Source organism: Fusarium subglutinans (assembly GCF_013396075.1).
Source record: "Fusarium subglutinans strain NRRL 66333 chromosome Unknown NRRL66333_c0000382, whole genome shotgun sequence".
NCBI classification, from domain to species: domain Eukaryota; kingdom Fungi; phylum Ascomycota; class Sordariomycetes; order Hypocreales; family Nectriaceae; genus Fusarium; species Fusarium subglutinans.
The window spans coordinates 1-18,730 of NW_023502445.1; the positions used below are offsets into that span (position 1 = coordinate 1).

General features: G+C 48.2%; 4 protein-coding genes across 4 annotated transcripts; 1 reads left to right on the plus strand and 3 right to left on the minus strand.

The window, feature by feature from the left end:
- Window positions 1-1,357: 1,357 nt before the first annotated feature.
- FSUBG_13710 (nitrate reductase) lies at window positions 1,358-4,135 on the plus strand (the record flags this gene model as incomplete). Its single annotated transcript, XM_036678631.1, has 2 exons — window positions 1,358-3,170; window positions 3,228-4,135. The coding sequence occupies 2 exons, from the start codon at window positions 1,358-1,360 to the stop codon at window positions 4,133-4,135; spliced, it is 2,721 nt and encodes a 906-aa protein (XP_036530822.1).
- A 328-nt stretch (window positions 4,136-4,463) lies between these two features.
- Window positions 4,464-6,043, minus strand: FSUBG_13711 (Ca2+:H+ antiporter; the record flags this gene model as incomplete). The annotated part of the gene is made up of 4 exons (XM_036678632.1): window positions 4,464-5,223; window positions 5,278-5,484; window positions 5,541-5,679; window positions 5,737-6,043. 4 exons carry the CDS (start codon window positions 6,041-6,043, stop codon window positions 4,464-4,466), a joined length of 1,413 nt encoding a protein of 470 aa, XP_036530823.1.
- A 1,969-nt stretch (window positions 6,044-8,012) lies between these two features.
- FSUBG_13712 (DEAD DEAH box helicase) lies at window positions 8,013-13,683 on the minus strand (the record flags this gene model as incomplete). Its single annotated transcript, XM_036678633.1, has 6 exons — window positions 8,013-9,931; window positions 9,984-11,498; window positions 12,123-12,189; window positions 12,249-12,646; window positions 12,777-13,275; window positions 13,336-13,683. 6 exons carry the CDS (start codon window positions 13,681-13,683, stop codon window positions 8,013-8,015), a joined length of 4,746 nt encoding a protein of 1,581 aa, XP_036530824.1.
- Window positions 13,684-14,797: 1,114 nt separating this feature from the next.
- Window positions 14,798-18,294, minus strand: FSUBG_13713 (uncharacterized protein; the record flags this gene model as incomplete). The annotated part of the gene is made up of 7 exons (XM_036678634.1): window positions 14,798-15,047; window positions 15,101-15,671; window positions 15,757-15,897; window positions 15,966-16,135; window positions 16,505-18,113; window positions 18,178-18,197; window positions 18,263-18,294. The coding sequence occupies 7 exons, from the start codon at window positions 18,292-18,294 to the stop codon at window positions 14,798-14,800; spliced, it is 2,793 nt and encodes a 930-aa protein (XP_036530825.1).
- Window positions 18,295-18,730: the final 436 nt, after the last annotated feature.

The following is an 18,730-nucleotide window of genomic DNA, read 5'->3' on the forward strand; positions in this document are numbered from 1 at the left end:
TAATTATAATAAATAAGTTTAAATAATTTAATTAATAAATAATTAAATTAAATAAGTAATAATAGCTATACTTATATACTTTTATTAATAAAAACTAAGCTTTAAAAATAAAGTTTTTTTAAAATTAAAAAAGTAAAGGAGTTATTAAGATTTTATTATAATTTAAATATATAGCTTTATAAAGCCTTATTTTTTAGTAAGTTATTACTTAGCCTACCTGTAAAATAGCCTATTATAGCTAGCTTAGTATAGCTCTTTACTTTTTATAAAGGTTAGCTAGGGGAAGCCTAATAGGACATTAAATAATACAATAATAACAATAAAATAGGTAGGTATTATAGAATGATAATGAGCCCTCCAGCTACTACCTTATGTACCTTACCTAGGTATATACCTAGGTGACCGGCTCTAGGTTGGGCTACTGTAACTAGTTGTACTGCTGTGTTTCCATTGTGCTGAATCAAGTGCCGGAACAATATTCTAGCGTATGTGCTTGATGAATGACTTGATTCGACCTTCAAGCTTATTAATTACTTCGGAAGTTTCTGAAATCTAGCACCAAACGCTATCCGTGTATTTGAAAATGGAAAACTGTTAGAATTTCACAAATAACGTCGTTCCATATGGTAGCATAAGTCATTGATTTAGTAAACAATTCCTACGTATGCAGAATAGACCGTCATATCATTTAGGACAACTTAGACATCCATATCATTTCCTATTTCATCATAACTGATCCTTCAACTTCAACCTCAACGCTATCTATTGACAGTATGAACATGGTCAAATCTGGACGAAAAATATGCCCACGATCTTGAGATGTTTAGCATCTCCGGGCAGAAAACTTGATCACTTGCAATGCACGAGACATTACCGACAAGTGCTCATCTATGCGCTGCCTTGTTTTCCACTATCTTAACACCCTTATCAGCCAAGTTGCAAGGTGGGCCCTCAGTGATTCAGACATCTCCGGGGGCAATCAGCTAAGAAACGGACGTGATTCGCCCATCGCCTCTATCTCCTGATAACACACACTCTTCAACCTCCGCGGGATCAGACCAGAGCCCAATGCATCCATTCAATTGTAACTTGCATCTCCTCGCGGGAAGCAGAGAAACACGATATCATGAACCAAGCCTCAGCAGATCCAAATGGAGAACCTCAGGGGGGGTCCTAGGCCCACGAAACGGACAAGCGGTAGTGCCATCACGTCAGATCACCCGCGATAAGACTTATTATGCTGCACTTTCTGCTGCCTCTTAGACTAGGCTTCAATTCAAACAATGTTATCAACCCACTCGGTTGTGTAACCATTCTTGAATCCTCTTCACAACTGGCATACATATCTTGATACACTATGGAGACTTCAACAACAACAACAGCCCTCCTGCAACAGGAAAAGATATCTGAAAACTCTGAACCAATCTCAGCCCATACACATACCCATAGCCTCCCCCCTACTCCTCCAGGAACAGCAAAGCCATCTCGGATAGGTAGCTTCCACGATCTACAAGCACTCTCATCAATCGAATCCCCTCGTCTCGACCACATCAAGCCTTATCCCCTACCTCCAAAATGCTCACCAAAGTCTGTCCTTAAGGAGGATCTCAAAACCCCTGACAACTTTGTTGAGAGAGATCCACGTCTCATTCGTCTAACTGGAGTACACCCCTTCAACGTTGAGGCACCCCTGAGCGACCTATACGATGAAGGTTTCCTAACCAGCGAAAATCTTCACTATGTCCGCAACCACGGACACGTACCTAGGTGCGAAGACGATGATATCCTCGACTGGGAGTTTGAAATAAGTGGCCTTGTCGAAAACCCCATCAAGATGAACGTACGAGATCTCATCAACGACTACCAGCAATTGACTTATCCAGTGACATTCGTGTGTGCTGGAAACCGCCGTAAAGAGCAGAACATTGTACGGAAGACCAAGGGTTTCTCCTGGGGGGCTGCCGGCCTGTCAACAGCTCTCTGGACCGGTGTTGCCATCGGAGATCTGCTTACTGCAACAAAGCCCAAGCGCGGGGCGCGGTATGTTTGCTTCGAGGGAGCGGACAAGTTACCCAATGGCTATTACGGCACATCCATCAAGCTCAACTGGTGCATGGATCCCAACAGAGGTGTTATGGTGGCTCACAAGATGAACGGCAAGACCTTACATCCAGACCACGGCAAGCCTGTTCGTATAGTCATTCCTGGGCAAATAGGCGGCCGAAGCATTAAGTGGCTTAAGAAGATTACTGTCACACAAGAGCCTAGCGACAACTGGTACCACATCTATGACAACCGAGTCCTACCCACCATGATCTCGCCTGAAGAGAGTGCAAACTTGCCCGAGGTCTGGAAGGATGAGAAGTATGCCATTTACGACCTTAGCACTAATAGTGCCATTTGCTACCCTGCTCATGAAGAGAAGGTGCCGTTCAAGGGTGCTCTGACACCTTATAAGGTGCGAGGTTATGCCTACGGTGGTGGCGGAAGACGCATCACACGAGTCGAAGTCACCCTTGACAAAGGTAGATCTTGGAGACTCGCCAACATCCGATACCCAGAGGATGACTACCGCAACGCCGCTGAGGGTGACACCCTCTACGGGGGCCGTATCGACATGTGGTGGCGTGAGACATCATTCTGCTGGTGCTTCTGGGATCTTGAAATTCCCCTGGATGAGTTAAAGAGCGCAGATGATATAATGATGCGTGCTATGGACGAGTCTATGAACATACAGCCTCGAGATATGTACTGGAGCGTACTAGGCATGATGAATAACCCATGGTTCCGAATCGTGATCCACAAGGAGGAGGATGCACTTCGCTTCGAGCATCCCACTCACGCTACCCTAAAGATCAAGGGCTGGATGGAGCGAGTCAAGGAGGCCGGCGGTAATCTTACCAATGGCTACTGGGGTGAGAAGGCTCCTGGTGAAGTTCAAGAGGTCGTGGTAAAAGAGCCTGAGCAGCAGATCTGCATGACCAACCCAGAGATCACTCGAAAGATCACCATAGAAGAGCTCAAGGCGCATAGTGGTGAACAAGAGCCTTGGTTCGTTGTCCAGGGCGAAGTGTATGATGGCACTCATTACCTATCTGGTCACCCCGGTGGTGCAGCATCAATCTTTGGTGCCGCTGGTCAAGATGCTACTGAAGAATTTATGGCCATTCGTAAGTCCCCCCTAGTCATATCAAGTCCATTGAAATTTTCATTAACATTTGCCCCAGACAGCGAGAATGCAAAAGCCATGCTGCCCACATATCATATTGGCACCCTCGATGAAGAATCCCGTGCCATTCTCAGTGGTGATGCTACCAAGACGAGCGATGACGCAAACCGCGAAGTGTTCCTCCGGTCCAAGACATGGAGCAAGGCTATTCTTGATAAAAAGACATCTATCTCAACAGATACAAAGATCTTTTCCTTCAAGCTCAACCACGAAGACCAGAAGATTGGCCTCCCCACTGGCCAGCATCTTATGATGCGTCTCCGCGACCCTGCCACCCGTGAAGCCATCATCCGCTCATACACACCATACTCCGACGGCTCAGATTGTGGTCGTCTAGATATTCTTATCAAGATCTACTATGACACTCCCCAGCGCAAGGGTGGTGTCATGACACAAGCACTTGATGCCCTTCCTATTGGTCACTGGGTTGACTTCAAAGGGCCTACGGGCAAATTTGTCTACCACGGCAATGGGCTCTGCACAATCAATGACAGAGAACGTCGTGTTCGCCGTTTCATCATGGTCTGTGGTGGTTCTGGAATTACTCCTATCCGCCAAGTACTCCGCGCCGTCATGCACAATCCTAATGACATGACACCATGTCTGGTCTTCAACGGCAACCGGAGTATTGGCGATATCCTCTGTAAGGAGGAGCTTGACCAACTGGAGGCTGCCAACCCTGCAAGATGCCGAGTCGTCAATGCCCTCTCTAACCCTCCACCCGAATGGAATGGCCTCAATGGTTTTGTGAACCAAGCTCTGGTTCCTGATCAAATGACTCTACCCAAGGCAAGCGGCGAGGGTGACGAGTTGGTGCTTGTTTGTGGGCCTCCACCGATGGTTAAGGCTGTTGAGGCTTCATTTCTGGGCATGGGGTTCAAATCAGATGATTTTGTATTCTTCTAAAGAATCTTTAGGCGATGATCGGATGGCCAAAGTGGATTTCTTACATATGTAACGATGTTTTTATTTTTTACAAGTAGGCGTAAGGAAAATGGCATTAGTTAGGGGATATATTATTTTTGGGTTTCCTTGCCAGCTCTATTACAAAATCAGAGTTAACTAGCGTACTTATGAATAAACAGAAAACTGTACATGCTTCCAAGACTAGCTCTATGCGTCTTTGCAGAAAGGCTATCCTTGAGCAATAACAAACTGGAAAGAGACTCCTGGTCATAAAATCGTGATAGGCTAAATAAAACCGGCGTACTCAAACGAATCGGCGAGGGTTCTATCAATGTCCACCCTCAGAGCTACTTTCAGTACCTCCCTCAGATCCATGTCCAGTTGGGTTTGGATAGTAGTATGCTGCAACGGCGATTGCAACGTAAAGAATAATAAGCAGAAAGCCTTCCAGGTAGTTGCTCTTCTGATCTTGAAGGAATCTACCAACTGTTAGAATGGCGAGGATGAGCATGACGAGGTCGAAAACTGCAAAGTTGAGATCAAGACCCTTGTCGAGGCCCCAGCTGACAACGACGGCAAGAGGAGCGTTAAAGAGAGCAGTTTGTAATGTAGCCCCAAGCACGTGGGACATTGCCAGATTGATTTGGTTATCCCAAGCCTCATCGATGGCAGTCAAGTGCTCCGCCAGCTTCTCAACAAGTGGAACAAGGATAAGACCCATGAATGCGTCACTGACGTCACCCTTTTCGATGACATATTCAATCTGCATGACGAGAATAACCGCCGTCCACGCAACAAGGCCCACGGCAATTATCAAAGCGATAATGCACTCAGTGAGGGTGAGCTTGGCCTTGGCTTGGTCCTTGTGCTTGTCTCGATCATTGTGCTCATCCTGTTCGAACACAGCAGCGTAAATACCATGATGAGTTCGAGCCTGATAAAAGACATATACAAGGTAGGCTATGATGAGAAGAACCGAGATGACGCGCGAGATTTGGAGTGTCCTGTGATCGAGGTTTGCAGCGGTAAGGGACTCGCCATTGCCAACACCGTACTCGAAGACAGTGGGAAGGGCAAGAACAACACCACTATGAATCAGTCAGTTATTGAAAGGAGAGGAAGGATGCAGAGAGCAAACTGACGCAGTTAGAAGTAGTCCGCTTCCGGCTTCGCTGATAGCCTCGTTGAATTCCTGTTCTTCTTTCAACATGCCACCAACGAAAAAGCAAGCACCGAGGCAGAGTAGCATGGTAGCAAGAATTGAACCCATGATGGCAGCCTTGATAACGAAAAACATATCCTTGGAAAGAAGAACCATGAAAAGAATGATTTCGACGATAGAACCAATGCTAGAAATAAACAAATCAGTTATTGTTTCTCGGGTTCACACCCATGAGGAACATACGTGATCTCGAGAAGGACACCCAAGACGTGAGGCAGCTTTCGTGAAAGCTCCTGACCAGCAAATCCGATCAAATTGGCACATGGCACCATGGCGATATAGGCCAGCGCGAAGATAGTGATATGATTATCGGGCATGGCATCTGATACGCGTGAGTCAAGTCTACACAGGAGACGAGATGTTTGTTGGAAATACTTACAGCGAACAGCAATAGCAGCAGGAACGAAAGGCCAGAGAAAGTTGCAAAGCAAACTAGCTCGACTGGTTGATCTGAACGAGATCTTGGAAAAGTGAATAGGATGGAAGCCCTTTCGGCCACTCTCGCCCGCAGGCTTGATGTATCGAGACATCTTGCCGTTGCCGTGATTTCTTTTCTCTCCTCTCTTGTGTTCGCTATATGTATTTGGAACTGGGAGAGTACGGTCGTCAGATGAGACTTGTCGCATGTCGGGAGAGTTGTATGAGCGATGTCGATGGGAGCGCGAAGAGGAGCGATCTCGAGGCATGTTGGCTGCCTTTTGTACTCCGTACCTCAGTTATGTTCAGTACAGTTCAGGTATAGTTTTCCCAAATTACCGAGAGAGAAGGGTCGAGACCAGGGACTAGGACCTGGGGGCTTGTAGGAGGGAGCCAGCTGCCAGACCACCTAGGGTAGACGGATTATATAGGTTGGTAGGTAGGCCGTGTGTTTTTACCTGTCACGATTAGGTAGCAGACAAATAAAAGGGAGGGGGAAGAGGACCAAGCGCGTAACAAAAGAGGGAAGGGATGAATGGGTATAAATGGATGTGTGAGAGACGAGGCAAGCACTGCTGTAACAAGGCACTCGCTCTCAATGCATTGCTAAGTCATCCATAGCACAAGCTCCATGTTTCACACCTCCCGTCTTGGCACACTTGTTCCTCTCGATCCATTCACGGCTCATCTAAATGTCAATGTCCCAGTGAGTACGGAGTACATACATAAAAAAGACCCCTTGACCTCGTGAGCCAATGAGATAGCGCCAGCATGATGAGGACGCGGTCACCCACAATGCTTGTGCCCTGCCAAGTTTCGTCTCTAGCAGGCCAAGCCGGGCCCAACCGTTAATTTTTCGGGGGGGACATTGCTTGGCGGTGCCTTGGATCTCACCCTGTTCCACCTAGCTACCTACGTCACTGACCCTCTAAGGTAGCCGCTGTCCAGACGACATCATTGTATCCGTACCTTACAGAGCACAGCTAAGGTAAGGTAGTCCTCCATTCCTGGTTGCTGGCATTTCTCTTACCATACAAACAAGCCTTATCGCACCCTCACTCGTTCTCCTATCCCCGGCTCTACTCGTCATACCAACAGTACCGCATCAACTCATGAAATTCGGTAGTCCCTGTGGGTACACGCTAGGCAAAGCCACTTCGTTCATTTGACCAATAAGGCTATTTAACTAGCTGTCAGATCCTTATTAATATCCTGACCAATCAGATAGCTTATATAGGGCTAGTGAGTACCCACAGGGACTACCGAATTTCATGAGTTGATGCGGTAGTGTCCTACATAACTAACTAGGTAGTTAGTGCCATTCAAATTATTCTTGTTTTTATCCTTATTTCATATCCTTCACACTTTACCCTTCCGAGGTCTAGACCCAAGCCATCTTACCCCGTACAGGCCACCTTAGCAACACCAAATCACACCCTAGACGCTAGACTTGGAAAAGGCTTGTTCATCAGCCAGACAGGGGCATCTATTCTGTGATCCCTGTGCCGGTTTCCCGTCTACCGACACTCCCATTCCGACACCCAGAAGGAGGCTTCATGTCGAATTTGCAAGCCACTATGTAAATACTCTTTTGCTACAGTAGTTCCTGTGTAATATTCTGATATCACAAATTCCAGAGCTGACGGCATCGCTCTGTTTGTGCAGCTAATCCTGAACAATTCTGGCCGGTTAATGAACACCACCGTATATGAGCCAGCAATGCAGTATAGGAAAGAATCAAAAAGATTCATTGCTTATGATGACAATTGGACTGCTACCAGAGTCAGACGAGGTAAAATCGTGACTGCCCGGGACGTGGCGTCGAGTATTCGACAACATCAGAAAGGGCTTCCCTCGGTACGTCCACGATTAAGTTGAGTTGTAACCATGCTGGCGACCCTGTAAACTGGAGTATGTATTGCTGCAGAGTCGATATTATAGTTTGATGTATTTTGCCATGGAAGAAGGGCACGGTGATTTCAAACATGACGAAAAATTTTTGGGAACCGAAAGCAGAAGTACGCCCTGAAGGATAAAGGGATCCAAAATGGCTTGAAGAGTCGAGAAGAAGACGAAGCTCGAGTGTGGACCGCACATAAGAGAGACTAGAGATCTGAATTCGTTAGGTATATACACTGGGGGGTTGCAAGTAAATCCTTTGCCAAGTCGACTGTAATCGAAGCAGTCAACAAAATGATGGTGATAGCGACACGTAACCTTAGGCTCTCATGTTGTTATTTATTCGTTGGTATCGCTAATGCTGCGTTTCTGGAAGGCTGTCTCTTTGGCCCGGTACGGAACAGGTTCTGCTAGAACGACTGTCTCGGTACCTATGGGAATGTTGGGCTCTGGACCCATCGGCAGTGACTCCATATCAATCTCGACGTTCAACAGAGTCTTGAGAATCACTTGACTGCCAGCTTTGCTCATCACTTCGTTCGCTTGCTTGCACAATTCTGATGCCACACATTCAACACAACCTCGCTCACAGTGACAGTCTTCGACCCGCTTCAACGCATCCCGTAGTAGTTGGTCGACATGGTCAAATGCTTTCGTGCTGATACCTGACCCTCCTGCACCACCTTTGGCATCGTAGAATGTTAACCGTGCTGGTCGCTTCCGCTGTGATTCTTGTTTTGCAAACTCTTTCACTGCCGTCTTGCACTCTGTCCGTACATCGCCAGGCATGCTGATAACGAAGGCTGGCAGTAGACTTATAATGGCATGTTCTGCAGCGTGAATCGCGGCGGCAATGTGAAGACGTCTCTCTTGGAGAATGCTCATCGCCTTCTTAGGCACATCGAGCCACATTCCCTTACTGAAACGTATGACTGGGGGATTGTCCACCTGTACCGCATCCAGCACTCGATTCTTCTTGTCGACCTTGAAGAATCCAAACACGTTTTGTTGGATCTTGATTGTTCCATAGTAAGCATGCGAGCGAGAGTTCGAAATTGTTCTGATGGCTTCTGTCTCCGTGGGATCGATATCAGTATAGTCACGCTGAACAGTTGTCCACTCAACCTTGACCCTTTCCACCCTGGCCATTCCTTTGTCAGGCTGGAAGTCTCGTACAAGGTAGGGATTACCCTGGTGAAGGAAAATGGCTCCATCATAAAGTGTAAAAGTTGCTCTGGAGGCCTCCAGCTCTTCCAGGACAACATTCCGGCCGTTGGTGATATCTATGATAGCAAAGTGGTCATCTTCTGTGTCTCGTATAGCAACATACTTTGCAGGGACAGGGCGAAATCGATCATGGCAATGGTAAAAGCCCATGTCGTCTTTGATTAAGCGTTCGATGCAAATCTTCGGTAGGTCTTTGCCAAAGTATTTTGCATCATCCTTAGGGCGTATCGGCATTTCATATGCCGCGCATTGAATGTGTCCTTCACGCACAAGCATATTCTCCAGATCAACTTGCAACTCGCAATTGGGCTTTGTGAACAGCTCGTCTGGATTCTGCATGTAGTGCTGGTCTGTGGCAAAACCGTCACCAACCAGTATCGAAAGCGAATCCTTGTTGCGACGGCCAGCACGCCCACTTTGCTGTCGCAAGTTGGCAATCGTATAAGGGAATCCCCACGTCATGACACAATCGAGGGAGCCTATGTCAATGCCGAGCTCTAACGCAGTAGTTGCAACAATTCCAAGCAGTTGACCTTGAAACATTTCAGTCTCGATCCGGCGGCGATCCTGTGCTGTATAGCCGCCACGATATCCCATCACCAGATTGGTACATTCTGGCCGTCCCAGGTTCTCGAGCTCCTGCTTGATGGCGCTCACGAGAAGCTCACATTGCGCCCGAACTCTGCAAAATGCTATGATCCTGACACCTCTTAGCATTAGGGCACAAAACAGTCGCGCGCATTCAAACTTGGTGCTACCACGGCCAGAGGCAGGATCGCCAGGGTCTTTATAAGGAGTGTTCCAGCACAAAAACTCCTTCCGTCCTGATGGAGATCCATCGTAATCTATCAGCTGGACGTTTTCTATACCGAATATTGTTTTGAAGTGTTGCTCTGGGTTCGCAACTGTAGCAGAACACGATATAAATTTGACGCGCCGGTTTCCCACGGCGGCACATATTCGCCTCAACCTTCGCATGATGAAGGACATGTGAGAACCCATTTGACCATTGTAATAGTGCAACTCATCCACTGTTAACGATTAATACGCATACAGAAAGGTTCAATCAAAGGAAGCGCTTACCAACGACATGTTTCAAGTTCTTCAGGTAAGATCTCCATCGCTCTTCTTGGGGTAATATGGTAATGTGAAGCATATCTGGATTAGTAAAAATGATTCTTGCTTGCTCTCTAATCTCATTGCGCGCAGTCATTGGAGTGTCCCCATCAAAAGTCTCAACCATAGTCTCTTCAAGACCAGGCATATAACTCATCATCTCTTTCAAACTCCTCTTCTGATCCTGTGCTAAGGCTTTTGTGGGAAAGATGTACATTGCTCTGGAGTTGTAGTCCTCTTCAAGGGCACGAATGACCGGGAGCTGGTAGATCAAACTTTTACCTGAGCTTGTCGATGTTGACACTACAACGTGCTTTCCATCATGGAGACTGTTGAGAGCCTCTGACTGATGTGCATAGAACTGTGTGATTCCATTGGCGTTGTATAGAGCGTTGACCAAACCCTGACTCAAAAGAAAGTTGAGGTCCCCATACACAGCCTCCTGCTTCTCAAATACTCTATGTCCATCAGGGACAATCTGCCCGGTATACCAAGGGCACTCCTTGAGCTCCTGTACGATTTCTGGCACGGTCTTTCGTTCCTTTGGTATGCTTTCTGGTATCGAATCGGCTGCCTTCTCTTGGGCAAACTCTTCTTGGGCAGAAGGGACCGGGATGTATGCTTGGGTTTGTTCTTTGAGAATTTCAAGTGGATCAATTCCATCGTCGGAGCATTTATTGAGGAAGGCATTAATAGCACTGTTGAATCTTTGGTTACGCCTCTCGATCAGACTGGTCATCTGTTTCTGGCTGAAAACAGGCATTCTCAGCTGCTCGTCTCTCAATTTTCGATTCGGCTTCGTTGGTTCGCCAGACTTGCCTGGGACTTGTCTCTTCAGATCGCCATCGATGAATTCGAGAAAAAGGACTTCTCGTCCTACAGGTTCAAGATCTAGATCGTGTTGTTTGTCAAGGCCATCCATGCCTGTGTACCCGCCCACTGAAGGATCATGCGCAGGAGCCTGAGACCTGAATGATTTGCCAGTTCGGAAGACTTCGTCCCTTTCAGTGCCTTTGACATCAAGCTGCAGCATGTTCTCGTCGACATATGCAAAGAAAAGACCCTCAGGACGAATCGCTACCATGGAAGCAATCTCATCGACCAATAGTTCCCGCTTGATATGGGCTTCAACGGCAGATTTTATTGTGTCAAATGTCGTGGCGAGATGTTTTCGTGTGGTGCAAAAGGTGTAGACAAGATTGAGAGCTCGATGCGTTCGTTCAACCTTCTTAAACTCTTCTGGCCATTCCGCAGCACAGGGTACGATTACACTGCTGGCTTCCTTGTGAAGGGTCGGCCGTGCTTTTCCCCCCCTTCCTCCTCGTTTAGATTTGGAGCTGCTCGGCTGACTTGAAGTCGGACTCTTGGCTGTTGAGTCCTCGTCGCCATCACGCTTGCGTTTTGCTCCGGGCAGTGAATATTCTGTGATAGGACCAGTTTGGCCTGATGTTTTCTTGTGTTCTGTCATGTCATCACTGGGAACTGAAGGAATGTGCAAAGCTCGGCTGGACTCATAAAGTGAAAGCCGTTTCAATCGTGAAAGTGGCGACGTCATGCATGGTCCGAGTCGCGAAATTGATGCCAAATCACGTGCATTGATTATCATATCACCAACTAGGTACCAAGTATGATGAGAAAGACAAAGCTTAGCAGGAATGTAGATGTTATTGTATCAATCGAAGCATGTTTATTTGTGCGAATATGACTGCATGGCCAGCACACGGCTGTGACTCCATCTCCATCTACCTTGTCCAGTGTCCAGGACTTATAATAATGGCTTCCCAATGCCATTGTTAAGATACAACAATGCTCCCCAGACGATAGCTATTTATACACAATTCTATCCATGGTTCTGTGTAAGAGCCAGAAAGCGACTAGGCTCTCACGGTGCATTGTATCAACATGTGTGCTCCAAGCTGGGCACGACTTTGTATCCTTCTAGTTGTCTGCCCTGCTTGCCATTTGCATAGACGGCAACTGGCTAGACTGGCTACCCTCATGTATCAATGTAAATCCCCGTTTGCGATTCTATCAGGGCTTGAGGCAGGCATCAACTCTTTATGGGGGTCTAACAGCTTTGCAAGAGCTTTCCAAACAGTGACTAACTGTTCTGGAGTTCTTTTTGGATGGTTCCAATCTCATTCATGAAAAGCTTTGCGTTGGCAGCTGACATCTACATGACATTTGTCAGTTCCAAATAGTGTATAGGAAATCCAAGGCATTGCGACTTACTCTCATTGTGATGCTCACGGGTTTGGACTGTTCACCCTCGAAGGCAGTGAAGAGGATGCCAACAGACTTCAATGAAGCCTTTTCTTGGAATTTCATGGCGGCGACAAGCGCTGTGTTCAGAATGACTCGATGTGTTTGATCTTGACGCATGATGAGACGGGCAACCTTGTGGCCTTGGGATTCTCCTGCGGCCTCCTCATCCATTTCTAAGGCGGAAGCATCAAATGATCCAGGGATAACAGCGCCGTTTTCGTCATACTCGACACAGGCCTGAGGCACATTAATTTTAAGCATGCCCGCACCTCGTTCTTTCCAGCCGGCCTCTTTGTCGTGGTAAAACATTTTGGCTCTCACAGAGACAACCGTTGCCTCGCCGGCTTCGCCATCGTTGACTTCGACTGGTAACTGTTAGTGCTAAACTGACAAAGTGATAGATAGGAAACTCGCTTTTCTGCAACTTAAGCTTCTTTTTCTCATCGGATTCCTTCTCTGGCGAAACAGCACGTTCGGCTTCAGGAGGTTGCTCACTCTCCTCTCTTTCTTCGTCCTCTTCGTCGCCCTCCTCGGATTCACTATCCGGGGCACCAAATGGCTTCGCAGGTTTCTCGCTCTTGAGGGGCTCCGCAATAGGCGCAGCGAAGCTCGAGAGGGGTTTGGCACCCCCTAGAGCAGATCCAAAAGTGCTTCCCCCAAAGGAACTTCCGTTGCTTCCAGTTGATAATCCTGCAAAAGGCGACGCTCCTCCTGAGCTTCCAAAGGTCAGCTTAGGCGGCGCAGCAGGTTGTACTGTTGTAGAGGAGGGCGGAGAAGCAAATGAGCTAAGCGAGGGCTTGCCAGCAGCAAGTGACCCGAACGCACTTCCACTCTGAGAGGCACCAAGAGAAGCAAAGGGCGATGTCCCGGACGACAGCTTGCCAAAACCAGACGCTGCGAAAGCAGTGGCAGATGTTTGCCCTTGGGAATTTTTTGTCGGTGATTTGCCGGCTTCGGTGTCTTTGGTCGCCTCGCTGGAAGCAATCGTTGATGGCTACAAAGAAAAAATTAGTCCAACCCCTACACGTGGCAAATAAAACTGCGGTTAGCATACCAAATCTGTATCTTCGTCGCGATGTCGCTTCTTCTCGGGCTCGGTTCGTAGAGTTCTATCCTTGGCCGAGTCCGATGATGCTACACTGTTCGCATCGTTTTCCTCGGCATCTTTGCTTCCCTCTAGTTGGTCGTGCGCGCGCTTCTTCTTAGGAGAGGTGACTTGCTCCTTCAAGTCATTATCGGGCGCATCCGATGTGTTGGCAGCATCTTCTGGACCAGACGTTGGGGGATCAGAGATGGATGATTGCTTTAGTTCACGACGAGTAGCGCGGGTCTCTGCGTCTTCCTTGGTCTCGACGTTGAGAGGTTCGTTCTTGGGACTGGCATCGGGAGCGTCGTCGGCCATGGCGTTCAAAGGCTTGGTGTGATGACGGCAGATTAACGACGATCAACGACAAGAGGATAGGGTTTGATAAGGGGAAGACGTTGAACTTTTGACGCAGAGTTTATAGCTGAGAATATAGAGAAAGACATGTAAGGTCGGAGAATCACGAGTGATGTATGAGCAGAAATATGCGCTGGACTTGGAATCAGGCTGGGCGAAGGTTGTCTGAGTTGGGTCACTCTTGGATGTTGGAATCGAAGCTTGAGTTGAGCGCTGCGTGGAGCCAATCAAATACATGCAGAGTCGCCAACGTCAAAATAACCAAAGCTAACCTAGACACCTAAGCCTACTGTAGCTAAGGTATTCACCGCCCGCCTGACGCCAATATCCACGCCAGCAGGAGGGGTAGTAATGGAGGGTCGAGATTGGACGTCATTTTTACGATTAAACAAAGACAAAATGATCACAGACAGTTCAGTTGGTGAAAATGTGAAACGCCCTGAATACTGTATGTCAGTTGGTTTTGTACTATAACTTGATCCTTAACTATGACTTTCTTCCACTCCAAACAAAAACATTGCCTACCTTGCCTTGCTGACCGATCTTTAATGGACCAAAGCCCGCCAGTTCATATCTAATGTACAGACCTGCTCCGGGAGCAGGGATTGTAGCCTTGCTCTGGGTTCAATTGTCACACGACAAACAAGTTCATGAACCATTAATAGTATGATTCATGAAAGCGTGGCCATCTCATACTATCGGCCTTACATATGCCCAGAGATCTCTGCATCTAGGATAGGATGGGGATAAGATAGGACCCAATGGCTCGGTACCGTATCTCCACGTTAATCGCGCCAGGATCTGTTCCGTTTTGGGAAAACAAACAAACGGTCATATTCGACAAAGCATAGCATGATAAAAGCGATACGCGTTTGCAAAGAACAGTTCAAGTATCATAGGAATCAGTCCATGACACTACTCCATCACCGAAACACTCAATAGCCTAGTTCTGGTCAGGTCTCGTTTCGTTTCAAGTAAGAATACATCAGTCTAAATCAATCTTTTATAACCACTCGATCTGTTCAAATCGCAGTAGCCGAACACCAAGTCGCGTTTCCTCGTAAGGAGCCCAGGCTTAGCTGATAAAGCACAGACAGCCAAGACCGAGGTAGAAGACCAGTAGAGGGTACACTGCAATGGCTACTCGGTTCTTGACAACTCCGCTGCCACCTAAAATGCTGACGCCAGCAGCCAGAGACCAGCTGATGAGGACGATATAGATGGGGATGCGAGCGATCCAGTGAAGACCCAGGGCAGACATCATAGCAGCAAGGACCAGGGGGAAAAGCGTATATCCGATGATGCAGACGCTCTGAGCGAAGGAGCTTTGAGCAAGTTAGCGAATGTCACATGGGCAAACCAGAATAGCGAAACATACATGTTACCACCCAACAGTTTGATCTGTAGCGTCACGACAGCCTCGCCAAGCCAAATCATGGCAAAGACACCACTGAATACGGCATCACGCTGTTCAGATCGAGCGGTGATGCTCAGGAGAACACTTAGAAGAAGGCAGAAGATCAGAGGGCCCCAGAGATCCCAGTCGCGAAGACCAGGAGTCATGTTGCTCTGGAGCAGAGCCTCAGCATCAACCATACGGCTAGCCAGTCCAGTAAGTTCTTCCCTTGTCCCTGAAAGACCAGCGCCGCGGATGCTGGAGTAAGCGCCGCGCAGACCTCCCTCGTTATCAAACATAGTGCCGCCCAGGAGATAGCGAGGGTAGAGCACTTCTCTGAGCTTTGCCCAGACAGCGAGCAGGTCGCGGCGCAGTGTATCCCATACAGACTCGTCAATTGTGTTTTGAGGAGCTCTTCGGTCTTCTCCGGGGATCCGCGAGGTGAGATAACCTTCGTTCAACGGTCGCGATGATGAGCCGGAGCCAATGTTGCCTGTTAAGGGCTGACGGGTGTTGTTGGTCGCAAGAGGGTCGTCGAAGTCGTTGAGATCGGCTGGATCTAGGTCAGTTTCCACGGAGTATGAAATAGAACTTTGCATGTTCTGGCAAAAAGAAGGGCCTAGTGTGCGATCTCTTACCATCATCAGGGTCGATCAGGTCGTCCTCATCCTCCAAAGGTGGATTGGCATAGTGCCCTCGAGTGCTGGAAGCCGACATGATATGTAAAGCTCGCTTCGCTCGATTTGAACAATCAGCTATGGAATCGGTATCGTGGCTATCTTTCCGGCGTCACAGAGAAATTGTGGTTTCAAAAATGTGAAAGCTGGTGAATATGAAGCTGACGTACGTATCTCTAGGTAGGTAATAACGGCGAAACTTCCACGGTCGCCTCTCTGGAAACGACCCCCTTGATGAAAGGTGGCCCAAGCTTCCCTTTCACTGCAGCCAATCACAGCACTGTACAGCTCAGGTACGGGCAGGGGGGGCTTCGAGGGCGAAGCCATTTCAATTGGATCCCTTGAATTACAGTTAATGCTGATTCAAACACGCAATCCTTCATCGAGGCGCGAAAAAAATTATATCAAAATATATTAACCACCTTCCAGGTTTTTTCCTAATTCATATTGTCCGGCTGACAATTCCAGCTACTCTATCTCATTATCCTCACTACAACATCAGTGCGACTCAGAGCTTCATCGCCTACATCCACTGAGCTCTTTGAGTTACAGACAAAGCCAAGGCCCATTGACAAACACACTATTCAGCCCTTACCCTCTCATTTCACTTGTTCAATATTTCATAGAGTACTTTTCAATAGGGACTGCCTCGAACGGCACTTATCAATGCCATTCGCTTGGAGGACTATGGGGATGATCCTCGGCTGACCTGGTGGGAACTTGAGGGTTTCCAGGCCAATGCTGCCCGTCGCTCAACTGGCTTGGATGTTGGTTCACTGAAGAAGCCGTCATGTTGGAAGGGTCTTGATGGTGTTGACGGCTGTTCTGGGCAAACGCCTCTTGGTTGCGCTGATGAGCTGATGGTTGTGAATACCATGGATTACCCTGGCCATTGGCCGCATGGTTCTGATATACAAGATCAGTCGCACTGTAGTCTACTGTTCCCGCCATTGAAAACTCAGTTGACACCGAGTCCTGCTGATGGAACGATGGCTGCTGTCGTTGGGCCTCTTGTGCCCATCGCTGAGCAGCCTGGTTGTAAGGCCCTTCGTATGGGACGTCTTCCGCTTCAGGGTCCCATATGGGAAGACCGTCGGGAGGTTGAGCCTCTCCTGACGGTTGGCCGTGGCCATAAGATGCTATGTTTCCGTTGATACCCACAAGGGCCCAAGCAAATACAGCAACATCCCTAATGGATTGCATGAGCTGATCCATAGGGGGACCACCAGCAGCTTGAATACCGCTTCGCAGTGGCATATGGTGCGGGGCATATGGAGCTTCAAAACTGTGAACAGCATCGTGAGGATACCGGGGATACACAGGTTGTTGCGCCCAAGGAGCAGCGAAAACACCGTGTTCGAAGGTCGAAGGAATTTGGGGAGGCTCAACACTGGGAATCTGGGGTCTTGCTCGGCGGAGGATGACGACCAGACCGTCAGAGGTACATGAGACGACCGCTTCCAACTCGATAGAAGGTGCCAAGTGTCGAATTGGACGGTTGCGGGATCTGCGTGCCTGGGACACGTTGTCCTCAGGAGGTGGCGGCGACTGCGGTGTGAGAGGAGTCTGGTAACGAGTTGCCCGTGAGCTAGAGCCCAGAGCATTGGAGCTCGTAGTACGGGATTCACCTGATGTGTCGTTGGAAGTGACGCCATCCTGCATGTCCACATCAGGCTCTACCTTGATGGAAGGGCCTGCCGAACCCCGGTTGGAGTTGGAGTTCGAATCGAGATCCATGGCACCATCCAACTTAACACCGCCTCCTTCAGAATCGCTGGAGCGGCGGCTCTCGGCACGTCGTTGCTGATTCGGAGCCATCAAGCCGCTTCCAGATCCATTCTGGTCTGGGTACGGACTGTTGGTGGTGGCGTTTCTAAAGGAACGGGGCCCCTCGCTCTCATTTCGTCCACCAACGCCATCAATTATCGACTCCTCGTCAACATTGCTATCTTCTCCATCGAAGTCTTCGGGCCGTCGTGGATCGCGAGACCAGAATCGCAAGTAAGCAATCGAATCGTTGGCTTTCGCACTCTCAATGCACTTGAGTGCATCATCCAAGCAGGTCTCTCGAATGCATTCGTAGAAGCTTTTATGCTGAACTTGATCAGCAGGAACGCCGAGGATGGAGGCGACAGCATCAGTTGCAAACATAATAGTCAATGTTCTAGTAAAACGATTAAGGATAAGAGCAGCTCGGGGTTCACGCTCTACAGGTGGCAACCTGAACTTGGGGGACAGGTGTTGCAACATGTGATATCGTGGGTCTCGAGGAGAGCGTGAGAAGAGACGCCGGACTTGTGGTGCATCCAGAGCACGTCCTGAATTATGTTAATATATGTAAATTGATATATCAAGAGGGCGAGGTAACTGTGGTGAACATACTCTCACTCTTAGCATCACGCCTGTAGATACTTATACAAGCAAAAAGAATATCGTGGACGATCGAGAAGCAGCATTCACTGCTTACCCAAAGACCATCACGAGAGCGAAGACGTGCATAGTGCAAAACGGCAGCCTTGTCCAGCAAGACGCCACGACTATGGACGGATCGCGCATACGGGATTTCATCCGGATGAAAGAACTCAAAAGCAGACTTATTGATGACGTCCTGTGGAGAGTATCCAAGGATGTCAAAGATGGAATCAGACGCGTAAAGGATATTAGCGTCGGGGTGTAAATCTGGGTGAGAACGGGTCAGTGAAGGTCTGGGAGAGAAGACGCAGGGACAGACATAACTCACTATGTATAGTCAAAAAAGTATGCTCCATGAAGATGAGGGTGCAAGAGCAGCGAGCTCCGCAAAGAATTGGCTGATAGTAGAGTTCTAATTGAAAGCGAGAGATAGCAGTATGCAGGCAGGGCGTGTCCAGTGAATGTTGGCTAATACCAATCAATGGTAACTGGAGGGGCGAGAATTGGATGATTGTTCGAGATC